At 42.5% G+C, this 14,269-nt stretch overlaps 1 protein-coding gene across 4 annotated transcripts; it reads right to left on the bottom strand.

The window, feature by feature from the left end:
* Positions 1-265: 265 nt before the first annotated feature.
* Positions 266-12,280, bottom strand: LOC139530245 (bromodomain-containing protein 1-like). 4 transcript variants are annotated; one of them, XM_071326460.1, is made up of 13 exons: positions 11,921-12,280; positions 9,127-10,504; positions 8,815-8,983; positions 6,782-6,913; positions 6,418-6,546; positions 5,959-6,271; positions 5,562-5,831; positions 4,911-5,408; positions 4,647-4,773; positions 4,265-4,395; positions 2,663-2,772; positions 2,137-2,291; positions 1,645-1,977 (listed from the first exon to the last, which is right to left on the bottom strand). In XM_071326460.1, exons 2-13 carry the CDS (start codon positions 10,485-10,487, stop codon positions 1,794-1,796), a joined length of 3,579 nt encoding a protein of 1,192 aa, XP_071182561.1. In that variant the 5' UTR covers positions 10,488-10,504; positions 11,921-12,280; the 3' UTR covers positions 1,645-1,793. The 4 variants fall into 4 exon arrangements, with proteins under 4 accessions (XP_071182558.1, XP_071182559.1, XP_071182561.1 ...); XM_071326457.1 differs by lacking the exon at positions 2,663-2,772 and having other exon boundaries at positions 266-1,977; XM_071326458.1 differs by lacking the exon at positions 2,663-2,772 and having other exon boundaries at positions 266-1,977; positions 8,827-8,983.
* Positions 12,281-14,269: the final 1,989 nt, after the last annotated feature.

Genomic DNA, 14,269 nt, shown 5'->3' with positions numbered 1-14,269 from the left:
ATTAAATGTTTTAAAAAGGGCATTTAGGCTACTTTATGACAGCAACTTTTTATCTTGATCATGGTTGAACCATCATGTATTAGATGAAGGTGGACTTGTGATTTGACATGCTCCACGATGCCCTGGGCCATGGTTAAACATAATTTAAATGAATTACTCTCCAGCTGCACTCCATACAATGGTGGCACAGCTCCTTCTTGTGGTTGCCTATGTAATTGTCTTAATTTCATGTAATTGAACACAAAAATCCATATCACACAGAAAATCAGTGATTCAATACCATTTTTATTTTATTTTCAGTGTTTTTATATAAAAACATACTGGACTTTGCCAGCATCCACTCCCATTGGCTATAATGTGGTTTTCCCAGAGAATAAGACCAGTACCAAGTCTATTTACAGAACATCCATACAAAAATGGATTTTGAAAAAAACAAAATCTACCCACTGCTACCCCAGATCCTCCTAACTGAATAAAATGTAATGGATTCTATCACCCCACCTTCAAGATTAATGCCTCTGATTAAAACAAACAATATGCAAAAATGGCCTTTACACAGTTGGCTCATAGTGAGACAATAGTATCTCTTACAATTCTTTCTATATAAAGTAATGCATATACATTTCTCCTTTAGAATAAATTAGTACAGGCACATTCACCTATGGTCATGGTATAGGTCCCTGTAACACAGTGAAAACCATTGTGAACGAAGACAACGTTTTACAGGTTATTCACAGATCTCTCTCACGCTCACACACAGACACGCACACCAAAAACTGTAAAAAATAAAATAAAAAAATGAATCGAAAATCTGGGCAGCAAATTTTTGGTTTTGTGTGAATGATGCACTTTCTGCTTTTTAAACATTGAAAGCATCTTATGTATACAATTATATAGATTTATATAAATATGTACAAACAAAACACACTAAGTCCCATAAAAACATTATTGTATTTAAAAACCACAATAATGCAGAGAGAAGCTTGTCCATAAACTTCAATAACTTAAGAAACCATAAAAAAAGTAGCTGAAATAAAAACAAACGTTCAATCGATACAGTATATATTTTGCCCTGGATGAGTCTGTTGTAGCCAAGACTTGCACAGGTTGTAGCACCAGCAAATATTTAATAAGCACCATAGTGCTGACATGAATCACCCCTACAGCATAAATAGCAAGAAAGTGAACACGCAGTACCAATAACTGAAAACAGAATAAATTAGTGTCACGCCTTGTACAGGTATTTACATGGTTAAATACAGGGCAACTGCAGAGAGGAAATGGGAGTGAGGGTGAGAATCATGATGGAAGTGAAAGTTGCAGCAGTGAAAGTTGCAGCATATTACAGGACAGAAATTCAACATTCATCAGGTTAGACCAGTGATTTTCGTGAGTCAGTTCTAGGACTCTGTATTAAGGTTTTTGCACACGCCAACCCAATCGCTTGAGTTCAGTTGCATAGCTCATTGATTCATGTGGATATTACATGTTGCCAGCTACAGTTTTTTAGAATGGAATAGAATAAAAGGGAGCATGCGTGTAGTGGTGTCATACACATACCATTTACCCATGAGCAGCTTAGTTGATATAATCAAGACATGAGGTGGAATGGAAACCTGCACCAAGAGACCGTAGGGCTACTTACTTGAGGGCTTTAGATTCTCCCCCAGTACACAGTAAACACAAAGAGAGGGTGTGTGTGTTAGAGGAATACTGGGACTGCTGTGGAATATCAAGTAAACTAAGGAGAGTTGAAGGGCTCCACCTAGAGGTGAGGGGATGCATGAGCAGGTTTAGTCCACATTGCAGGGCTTGCTGCTAGGCTTGTCCTTGACCTGGCTCAGGTGGCTCACAGCGCGATGAAAGGCAGTCTGCACTGCTTTACGGATGCCAGAGGAGCAGCCCTCCATCAGTTTGATCTTGTCCACAGTCTTATTGATACCAAAGGGAACCATCTTGGCTCTAGGAAGCCATTGCCTGTCAAAGAGAGTGAAGTATCATTAGGATTATGCTACATCATATTGCCATTGCAACTCAAGAACCTGAGCACTAACTCTATTTGATAAAAAATAAACCGTTGGCCATGTTTGAAGATTATTACAAGTGTCAAACTATAGAAGGGGAGTGTCGTCTCACCAGCTGCGCTTGTTGTCGAAGAAGTGGACGAGGAAGAGTTTCTCTTCGGACCTGTACTGCATCTGCTCGCCGACCCTGAGGACGTCCAGAGGGGGTAGAGGGAGAGAGACCCCGTTGTGGTGACACCCCGCCCTCGGCATCTTGTGGTCTATGATCTGCATGGGGGAGGGGGCAAGAGAAGTGATTGGTTGTAGTGACCTGAAAACAAGAGGATGCAGGGGAATCCTGGTTGTGGTGCAGCAAAGGTTCAAACTGGTGGATAGGAACGTACATTAACACAATCACACACTGACGACACACACTACCACACACAGATGCCATGCTACCTGAGTCACCGAGAAAGCTGTAAGCAATCTGTGTGACTCCTAACACACTCATACCACCCACAACACACTGAAGCTGAGCAGCTAGCTGCAGGGCGTGCACAAACACGAGCTACACCACTTACGATGAGAGGAATGGATGGAAATGGGACATATATAGATGGGCATTGGCCAGTCTGGGACATGCGCTCACTCAAACTCACCAAGGCGGGGTAGGAGGGATATCCACTACATTTTGCCCAAACTAGTTTAAGGGGTTCCAGTACATATGTTGCAGCACTAGCAGGCATCCAAATATTTCCGTTGCCAACTTCTACGGAAGCAGGAATAATGACAAGCAAGTTATGGGGGGTTCACTGCAAACAGACAAGAGACTACTCTAAAAGCCATGCTCACACTGACAGGAGACACACAAAAACATGAACATACAGTACGTTCACACACAGGGAAGTATTATAGGGCATCAAAACACTGAAATACAGTTTTAGTTGTAATAATTTTGAAATAATGTGAATTGTAGAGGGTAACCATTACTTTGTTTGCGACAGAGTAGAAGATGCCCGAAAACTGCTGAATTATGTATAGGAAGTGGGATTTCTTAGTCTAGACTGGGTGACCAGGAGATCATTGGTGCCTTGGGGCATGTCAGCTCAGGCCACTGGTACAAGATGTTGACAGAATAAGGGTTGTTTAAAAAGGTTTGCCCTGGCCCCAGTGTTAGAACGCAGAGTGCTGGGAGCCTCAGTTGTCCTTTGTCAAACAAGCTCATGTCACTTGTCACACTGTGCTCAGATGCATTCTTACCAAGGAACACACACATGCTGGCACACATATTCTTGTCTAAATCAAAATACATTGGTTCCCCAGACTATCTGCACTGACACCATCTTGCATTGACTATATGCACACTCACAAGACTATATACACTGAGTGTACAAAATAGGAACACCTGCTCTTTCCATGACAGACTGACCAGGTAAAAGCTATGATCCCTTATTGATGTTACTTGTTAAATCCACTTAAATCATTGTAGATGAAGAGGAGTTTTTAAGCCTTGAGACATGGATTGTGTGCCATTCAGAGGGTGAATGGGCAAGCCATTGAACGGGGAATGGTAGTAGGTGCTAGATGCACTGGTTTGAGTGTCAAAAATATCCTTTAGGTCCACCACCTAAAGGATATCCAGCCAACTTGACAACTGTGGGAAGCATTGGAGTCAACATGGGCGAGCATCCCTGTGGAACGCTTTTGACACCTTGTAGAATCCATGCCCCAACGAATTGAGGCTGTTCCGAGGGCAAAAGAGGGAGCAACTCAATATTAGGAAGATGTTCCTAATGTTTTATACACTCAGTGTATATCTGCTATCAATCTCAGAACTTGCTTAACACTCATTCTATGAATATCAATAAAAACACAATTCGGGACAAAACCAGCCCCTCTACTTAGCCTGGGTACGAGTCAATTTGTGCTAACCTTCCACTCCTTGCCACAAGCAGGTCTGGATTTCAGGCTACCCTCTACTTCTATAAGCTGAGACTTGTGGTCCATGGGAAGCCAATTAATGTAAGAACAGCAGAATTCCGTGATGTCTACTGGGCGATGAGTTATTGAAAGTGGTAGAATTCCAAAGCTAAAAACAAACTACTATGAACAAGCCTTTGGGTAGCAGGCAATGACAAGAGGACTTAGCCAGCTTTTCCAGATAGAAATGTTAGACAGATACTAAATACAGATACTACATTTATCATTCATAATATAAGTCCAGTCTTAGCATTTATTTACAGAAAGAACTAGTGTCTCACCTGCTGCAATCTTAGCGGCTTTGGTAAAGTCCCCATTTTCGATACAGGTGATGAGTGCGTTTTTGTCGTCCACTGTGCTCCTACGTGCCATGGATGGCCTCCCTTTTCCATTTTTTGGCACTCTGACCGTGCTACAGTAAAAACAAAGGAAAACCGAGTAGGCTACTGTGAGCAAATGGCAAATGTGCTAATAGTTGAGTGCAACATTTTGCCTGGTAAGTGATGATAGACTACAGACAGCTGCTAGAGGATCTAGATATTACATTAACATGGCACTGTGATGTAGGCCCACTGCCAATCCTGTACCTGGTGCTACACAGCAGAGTGCTGCCAGCAAAGAGTCTGCAATATTGCCATTGTGCTGAGGTGTTAACAAGTATACCTTGTGCTACACAGCACGCTGCCGCTAGAGGAGATGCTGGACTCAGAGGCACAGCGCCGGCGAGGCTCCAGCGGCTTACTGGGGCTAGCCTCACTCTCTGGTTCAACGACAAAGCCATTAGCTAGTCCTGGAGACAACGAAATGGTCAGAGCCTACACACCCACTTGCCTCTCCATTACAATGACATTTGCAAACCAAAATTATGAATTTTGTACATGAATGAGAAGAAAAAGGTGACATTTGCATATTTACACTGGGCTTTACCTGTGTCAAGGCGCTTGATGGGCGATTCCTCCTCATCTTCATCACAGTCTCCACTGGAGCTGTGGGTCCTCTTCCTGGGTAAAAGGAGGGTCTCAAGGCGAGGAATGACAACAGAGAGGAAGGTTTTGGCTCCCAGTGGCGGGGAGCCGGGCAAGTGCTCGGCTGTCCTTGGGGGCTTCTGCAGGCTAGCACTCTTGGACTTGCATAAGAGCACATTGGTCCGCCTGTTGCCCGTGCCAGAGGGCTCTGCGAGCATAGAGGTGGCCACGAAACTGAGGTCACTGACTGGGAACAGCGGGTTACAGATGTGCCCGTTGACGGGTTCCTGGGGTACAGAGGTAGCGGTCTTGACACCGTTGCACTTGGAGGTCTTCTGGCTCTTGTCCACATTGGATTTGATGGGCTTGAGCAAGGGAGGTTCTGAATGACTGTCTGAGTTGAAAAGCGGCGGCGAAGAGTTCAATGGCTCTAGTTTCGGTGGGGGCAAAGACTTGCCTCCTATACAATCAAAACAGAAGCACAGTAGAAAAGGAAAGTGATTTTGACATGTGGAACAAACAATCATTAGCTAATAGCCTACAGTTCATCAAGTAAGATATAGAGAAGGTTTAATTGAAACAATTCATAGCTTTAGGACAGCCTGATATGTACCTTCTTCCTGTGTGCTGTGTCCAGTGGGAGGCAGTGGTTTCTCCTCAGTATCTGCTGGTTTTGGTTCAGAGGAAGAGGCAGCGGGGTGCCTCGTCTTTAGGTATATCTCGCTGCGAACATCTGTGATGGTCTTTTTGAGCAGCTTCAGTCGCTTGCTGCGAGATGGACTGGACTTCATGGCACTGCTCAGGTCCAGCTTCTCCAGCAGCTCTTTAAGTTGCTCCTCCAAAGACATGTGCTGGCGGTTGGCTGGGTTTAGTATCCGGTCCACTGCCAGACACACACAAACAACAACTTGGTTGGCTGAGCTCAAAACATTTCCCAATACTACAGTAACATAAATCATAGGCTGTGTACAAGATAAATGGAGAAGTAAACGTATGTAGACTGTCCTTACCATCGTCCCAGGAGAAAGGGGGAAGAGCCTCCACCTTGGGCGGCTCAGGGAGGTGCATCCCGCTGACAAAGTCAAAGCCAATTCGCTCTGCATACCGACGAGTCTTCCTGAGGATGGCCTCGCCTTGGTCTTGTAGACGCAGACCGGCCTTGTGGAAGAACGTGTCCTTGGCGTTGTACTTCATGCAGTTGAATATGATCTGATTGAAGTCGGCCTCAAACTCCTCCAGGCTCTTGTAGCCGTGGGCCTCAATGCGCTTCCTCATGGTGGAGAAGTCCATTGGGTTCTTGATGTGGTCCAAGTAGTCAGGCACCTGAGGATAGGGAGATAATAAAAAAACACGATGCTAAGTGAAAGGTACCCAAATAACTAAATAGAACGATATACAATCTCTGTGAGGGTACCATTTGTTTTTAATTTGTGAAAGTAACATTCTATTGGGGGTATGGGGGACCATACCTCTTTAACGCTGACAGGCTGGGCAAAGATCTTGGCCTGGTCCTTCTCCTGAAGCTGGTCCAGGACAGCTCGTAGTAGAATGTTGAAGGGTGTGAGCTGTACCTCTAGAACGGACTGTTGGAGCTTCATCTGAATGGTTATAGGACATAGCACAAAGCTGTAGTATACTAACAGTTACAAGGGGATCCAACAACCACTTCTAAAGCTCTTTTAACAATGCAGATTATCTTTTGAAAGGAAATTAATTTGACCTCATTTTATTGATAGGACTTACAACTACTAGCCATTGATATGCTGTCACATAAACATTCTTATTTCACTACTGGGGTTATCAGATTGAAAACCCGAGACCAATTCTCTGTACCTCCTCTCTCTTTATCTTCTCCCTCTTCCTGATCATTTCGAGCAGTAAGCGAGCTCGCTCCAGGTCGTGGCGTAGGCGGTGCCATTCCTTTAGCTGCTCCTTCATCACTCGATTATCCTCCACCCTGCGATCCTGTAACATCAGTGTCCATAAAGGCATTTTAATTAACATCCACAAGACCTTAATCTCAGGTAAGGCGGCAGAAAATTACAAAGAGCTACAGTGCCATCAGAAAGTATTCACACTCCTCGACTTTTCCACATTTTGTTGTGTTGGAGCCTGAATTTAAAATGTATTAAATTGAGATGTCACTGGCCTACACCCAATACCTCAAAGTCAAAGTGGAATTGTGTTTTGTGAAATGTTTACAAATTCATTACAAATCTAAAGCTGAAATGTCTTGAGTCAATAATTATTCTTCCCATTTGTTAAGCCTAAAGTTGCATGGGCTCACTGTGTGCAATAATAGTGTTTTACATGATGTTTGAATGACTGCCCCATCTCTGTACCCCACACTAAGGTCCCTTAGTCGAGAAGTGAATTTCAGACACAGATTCAACCACAAAGACCAGGAGGGTTTTACAATTCCTCACAAAGAATGGCACCTATTGGTAGATGGGTAAAAATATCAAAAGCACACATTAAATATCCCTTTTGAGCATGGTGAAGTTGTTAAATGACATTTTGGTTGGTGTATCAATATACCCAGTCACTACAAAGACACAGGCGCCCTTCCTAACTCAGTTGCCGGAGAGGATGGAAACTGCTCAGGGATTTCACCATGGTGACTTTAAAACAGAGTTTAATGGCTGTGATAGGAGAAAACTGAGAATGGATGAACAACATTGTAGTTACTCCACAATACTAACCTAATTGACAGAGTGAAAAGAAGGAAGCCTGTACAGAATAAATACAAATATTCTAAAACATGCATTGTTTGCAACAAGGCACTAAAGTAATACAACAAACATTTTGGCAAAGCAATTAACTTTTTGTCCTGAATACAAAGTGTTGTATTGGTTTTGCCTTAACCCATTACCGAGTACCACTCTCTATATTTTCAAGCATAGTGGTGGCTGCATCATGTTATGGGTATGTTTGTAATCGTTAAAGACTGGGGAGTTTCAGGATAATTTTTTTATGGATCTAAGCACAGGCAAATCCTAGAGGAAAACCTGGTTGTCCGCTTTCCACCAGACACTGGGAGATGAACCACCTTTCAGCAGAATGATAACCTAAAACACAAGGCCAATCCACACCAGAGTTGTTACCAAGAAGACAGTGAATGTTCCTGAGTCGCCGAGTTAGTTTTGACTTAAATCTGCTTAAACATCTATGGCAAGACCTGAAAATGGTTGTCACGCTGTGATCAACAACCACTTTGACAGCGCTAGAAGAATTTTGAAAATAATAAAATGGGCAAATGTTGCACAATCCAGGTGTAGAAAGCTCTTAGAGACGTACTCAGAAAGGTGCTTCTACAAAGTATTGCCTCCGGAGTGTGAACACCTACGTAAATTAGATGTTTCAGTATTTCATTTTCAATAAATGTGAAAACTTTTGTAAAAACATGTTTCACTTTGTCATTATGGGGTATTGTGTGTAGATGGGCGAGGAAAAAATATACTTAATATTGAATTCAGGTTGTAACAACAAAATGTTGAATAAGTAAAGGGGTATGAACACTTGTTGATGCACTGCACCTTCAATGGACATCGACTGTCATCCATTTTTTTGTATTTGACTCCACTGACCAACAAACTAGGCAAATTTCTATTAAATGTCAAAAAAAAAAAATGTTGTCCATATTGAAATGGATAAATGGCCCATATCTCTAGCATCCAAAAACCTACTTTTGAGAAAAAGGCCTAGACACAGGAAACTGTCTTTATCTCAATTCAAGTATTAGTCTGCTTTATTTTGATTTCCAAGCACTGGAGAACGGTTTAAAAACAACGTCATGTTTAAAGCAGACACAATTGTCTATCACAAGGATTCGGATACCATGAAAACTACTAAACAATTACACTGACCACTAGACTGACCGGCTGCTCTGGTTTGGGGGGTTGAGGGTTGGCCTGTAGCCGCCTGATAAGTGGCACGCCGTTCCTCGACTGTCTCTTCAGCATCCAGTAGCTCAGGACCCGCTCCACAAACGCCTTCTTCTTCTGGACAGACACTTGATTGAGAATCGTGTCGAAACTGAGAGGGGAGAATATGTTAGCATTGGTCAGACACAGGATTATTCTGTTTAATGTACATTTCACACATTCATTGGGAGGTTTGTTATTCAGGAAAATATTTAGTTATTGGTAGACAAAATAAGTCAAAAATAATATGCCAACCTGCTGGGGGTTATACTAGGCCCAGGCACAGCTGGAGCCTCTTCCTCAGGCACCACCACTATTCTCTTGCTCTTCTTCTGCCACCCTTTTAACCTCGTCATCCCTCTTTTGTCACCCCTCTTGTGACAGACACCGTTTTTAGCATGGCCTTCCTTGTAGATAGCCAGGGGTCTCCGGGTGCACCCTTTAGGAGTGTGAGCACAGCAGAAGGCTGTTTTCTTCACAGAGAAAGTGGGCGACCCCGTCTCTGTGACTTCCTTGACAGGCTCCATTTTCATGTAGAGGCCGGCCGTTTGGGCACAGCTGACATGGAAGGCTGTGTAACAGTTAACCTTGTGACACTGGATGCAGGCCCCGGCGCCCTTCTCCTTGCAGAGGTAGCAGGTGAGTTTCCAACGGGCGGGCGGAATATTGCTGACACCGTCGATGGGCTCGATAAAGACTGTGTCGGAGAAGCCCACTTCTGGCACCCACAGGGCACACACCACGTGGCCCCAGCGGTCATCATCAGTCTTCTTCAGGGCACCGCCTTTGTTGGGGCAGAAGACACACTCAGCGGGCCGTGAGGGGCACTGGAGGCAGTGGCGACACAGCCACTGGCCCTCAGGGATGTAGGGAACACCGTAGCACTCCTGGTGCACAGCAATGTTGCATGAGTCACAGAAGAGGATGACGTTGCTGTCCTGTCCGTCTCCATCCATGCAGATGCAGCACACAGCGTCCTCATCGATGAGGGTCTGCGGGTCGCTCCGACCCTGGCTGGCAAAGAAGGACTCCTTCTCAAAGCGGTCCATAAGGAACTCAAAGAGGTTCTGGGACACCTGACTGACGCCCTCACTTTTCCTCTTCTCATTGAGAAGATCCAGCCAAGCGTAGTCCTCCTCATCCATGTCGTACTCCACTTCCTCATCCAGCTCTTCGGCAGTCTTCTCAGAATACTTATAATATATGGAGGGCCGCCGAGGCACCGCGGGAAGGTTGTACTCCACTGCGCGGAACTTGGGTTCCAGGAGGGCGCTCCCTTGCGGGGCAGCCCCATGCGTGGTGGTGAGGGCGGCACTCTTCTTCTGCTGGTTGTTTTTGAGCCTCACCGAGCGGACCAGCACTTGCTGGGGCTTCTCGTTGTTCTCCTTGTTGCTGTTGCACTCCATGATCTCTTGGGCCGTGGGGTCATCGTCGGCGATGACATCCAGCTTGTCATAAATGCTGATCCTGTGCACGCGGCCATCTATCTCTAGGTCCACCATGCGCTGGGCCTGGGCATATGTCAGGGTCTCCTTGTTTGGTGAAGGTTTGATGGGAGAGGGGGGCCTCTGGGGCGTGGACATGCGATTATAATGCCGTACTTTTTTCTTCATCATGAAGACCTAAAAAAATGCTAAAAAAACCCACTTTGATTGAGATTTTACTTAGGCCAATAACAACCAAGATTGTAATATATCAATAGTCACAATTTCCCTTTCATGGTTTCAGTTGTCTATTATTCTTTTGAGTGGACATAACAGAAGGCTTTTCATTGACATGACAAATATCATGGCATGGATGAATACAATGTGTCATCACTTTTACTTCCTTATGGTGTGCAGATGGGAAATAAATGTAAGTAGGTGTATGTAATAAATGCAATTTCTCCACAACCTGGTTAGGCCTATATTATTACAGTACTTGTGCCAATTTACTTGCTAGTAACCTAGGATAAGCCTAAATGAACTTTTATATTCACCCAAAGTACCAAACTAGCCTACTTGAAGTGTGGAGAGGCATACCTTTCTTGTTGTTCTGTGAAACCAGAAACTAAATATTTGTAACTACTCTAAATTATTTGGAAGGTAACCGGTGTAAAATATGAGTGTTGCTAACTGTTTGTTGCATAATAATTGAACAGATACTATTAATTTCGCTGTTGAGCATTCATTCAAAATACATGCTAACTAGAGGAGTAGCTAAATAGACAGTTTGCCTGAGCTGTCATCTCTTTTTCGAAGAGACACAGTCATTGAAATATTTGGCAGACTCTGGGCATGTACACACTACACAATGAAAGCCAAACACAGCAGCTGATTTATGACTCCAAAATGTACCAGGTGACTGTTCTTTGGAAATTCCACTGACAACAAATATAGGTATCCTCAACTAACAGAACACATTGTAACGAAGAGGGTGAGACGGGAGAAACAAATGGGAAGTCCCTTGCGCGCAACATCTTATTAAGTTGACATAATTGCTAAGCAACCATTTAGCTAGCCTAGCTAACGTTAGTCAACTGTCAGCGAAAAAAAATAACTAACCAATTAGTTATCCTGGCAATGTTAAATTGTGCTACTTAAACACAACTATCTAGATAGCTATCGTTGTGGTAGAGTTGCCTTGATAGCTATATTAGGCTAGCTGGCTAACTGCTAGCGTAAAGACAATTTATTGTGGCCACCTAACGTAGTAGTTAACTTAGTAGTTAGCTAGTAAGTGCATAACCTACATAGCTTTAAAATTAACGTTAGTTGAAGGTTGAGCCAGGCATAAATAATATGTATATTGAACTAGGAGAGGAAGATCCCGTAAAAGTAGCGCCAGCGGCCTCAAGTCAAGAGCTAGCTACCTAGCTAACGTTCACAATAAACTAAGGAAGGAAATATGGCGTCCGACTAAACAAGAATCCGAGTCGATTCGGTAACGTTTAAGTTATCATTTTCATCACTAGAATGTATAATCTATTTGTATAAATGCATTTAGGTTGTTCTGAAAAGCATACATATGTGCATAGACAGCAAATTTGGCTATAGCCATCTAACGTTACCTTTGTATTTTCAGTAATTCCGCTTTTGAAAACAGCAGCGCTTGCAAGCAATGGCGATGTGGCCTGCAGAGCAGCAGCAGTAAATCCACACACAATCCTCTCATCCAACGGGCACCGCTCGAGCAGCTTTGAATTATAAATTTAAACGACGACGGTCTAAATTCCAAATTCGATTCTATTACAAACATAAATATTTCTGAAGAGCCACCAAATACTAATGTCCTTTTGCGACTTGCTAACGATCAGTAGCTAGCTGGTTTCTTTTCGCCAACAACAATGCGGTTGTGCGGCTCCCCAGTTACGGCATGACGTAATTACGTCCCAGCGAAAATTAGGAAATTGTGTGGGTGAAGAAAATGCAAACATCAAGGAGGTGGGGGAGTCTTAGCTAGAAGGGATCAAGTGTTTGTCAAATGAACGTCAGATTTGACGTTTCGTAGCACAAAGTTTCCCACAAAGGCCTAGGGTGGCTGATTGCCTAACTAGAAATAGAGAAGCAGGCATTCAGCAATTGCATGTAGCACCTGGAGGGCTGGTGGTTCGAATCGCAAATACGATGGGACAATCTGGTGGTGGTAGGGTTGTTAATGTTTGAATATAGCTTGGATTGAGATTTCCTATCGCGAATGTCGTTTTCTCTACCCCTAGTTGAGACAACATCCCCAGGACATAAAAAAAAGATAATTTCCTGCAATTCCACATATTTTTACATTGCTTAGTGCCATGACCAGGGTGAAATAAAAAATGTTTAGTATTCAGGATTCTTTTCCAATTGAATTTGAAATTACTTGGTTTGAAGTTACTTTGAGATTATTTGGGCATGAAATTGAGAGGATGCTAAATGGGGGACACTGAATTACATAGTTTTTTGGTTAGAAAATGCTCATATTAACAGTTGGTGGAAGTGGTCGTTTCGGCGTATTGTTTTGTAGTTGTACAGTGTAATTTTATAAGCAACTTAAATTGAATGATATTTCAAAGAAATTCCACAAATTAACTTTTGAGAAGGCACACCTGTTAAATGAAATGCATTCCAGGAGACTACCTCATGAAGCTGGTTGAGAGAATGCCAAGAGTGTGCAAAGCTGTCATCAAGGCAAAGGGTGGGTATTTGAAGAATCTCAAATATAAAATATATTTTGATTCGCTTAATACTTTTTTGGTTACTACATGATTCCATATGTGTTATTTCATAGTTAAATGTCTTCACTATTATTCTACAATGTGGAAAATAGTAAAAATTAAGAAAAAACGTTGAATTAGAAGGTGTTCTAAAACTTTTGAACGGTAGTATATATAAATCTCACACCCCCATACAAAAAACATTTGTTTTTTGTTCAATGCATTTGTTGCTTTGAAATGTATATATATTTTTATATAAAAACCATATAAAAACCATTCATAAATCTCACAAGTAGGGATGATTTATTCTCTAATTGCATTCAGTGTCTTATCAATACTTTGTTGTTTCTTGTAACTACTGTAGATTATATTTCCCATCTCATTTTGAGATTAGATTGAGGTGGCATAGACAACTATTGTAGGTTTATAATTTGTGATGTAAAAGTTTTGAAAAATTATGACTTATGTTACTGTGCTTACAATGCTTTCTAGTCTTTTACAGCATATGACTAAATTATTCATTTTTTGCAGATCGAAATTTACCCAGGTTCGAACTTTACAGTCCTAAAGAACGTCAGGAAGGAGGCCATGCAACCAGGCAACAGTTCCACTGCGATGGCAAGAGCGCTGTTGGGTGCTTTAAGATGTTGACATGTTGCTGAAAAGCAACCTGAGAGCTTCTGTATGTACAGAGATTGTATTGACCATAGAATTAGAATCGAAAAAGATCCAATCACATTTGGTCATTTTTGGGAATTCTCCATCTTAGAATGCACATCAAAGGATAACAAACGAAGTGTCGGAGATACATTGGCTGTGAAAAGAGGCTACTTGCTGTCCACCCCAAACAGCATTGTTTCAAATGGGAATATCCATTCTACTCATTCCAATTATATCGACAATGGCAGTAGTGCAGTATGTACAGTCGAAGTCGGAAGTTTACATACACCTTAGCCAAATACATTTAAACTCAGTTTTTCACAATTCCTGACATTTAATCGTAGTAAAAATTCCCTGTCTTAGGTCAGTTAGGATCACCACTTTATTTTAAGAATGTGAAATGTCAGAAGAATAGTAGAGAGAATGATTTATTTCAGCTTTTATTTATTTAATCACTTCATCACCCATTTCCAGTGGGTCAGAAGTTTACATACACTCAATTAGTATTTGGTAGCATTGCCTTTTAAATTGTTTAACTTGGGTCAAACATTTCAGGGAGCCTTCCAC

This window comes from Salvelinus alpinus, chromosome 9 (genome assembly GCF_045679555.1).
Source record: "Salvelinus alpinus chromosome 9, SLU_Salpinus.1, whole genome shotgun sequence".
Lineage (NCBI taxonomy): Eukaryota > Metazoa > Chordata > Actinopteri > Salmoniformes > Salmonidae > Salvelinus > Salvelinus alpinus.
Note: the sequence above shows the minus strand (reverse complement) of the source record. Positions and strands in the feature narration are given on the sequence as shown.

Bases quoted from the DNA above. Each gene is read 5' to 3' on its own strand.
- LOC139530245 (XM_071326460.1), bottom strand. From the start codon at position 10,487: ATGATGAAGAAAAAAGTACGGCATTATAATCGCATGTCCACGCCCCAG. The intron at 5,832-5,958 runs GTAAGGACAGTC...TGTGTCTGGCAG, and splicing joins CCCTTTCTCCTGGGACGATG to TGGACCGGATACTAAACCCA. The intron at 4,774-4,910 runs GTAAAGCCCAGT...CGTTGTCTCCAG, and splicing joins CATCAAGCGCCTTGACACAG to GACTAGCTAATGGCTTTGTC.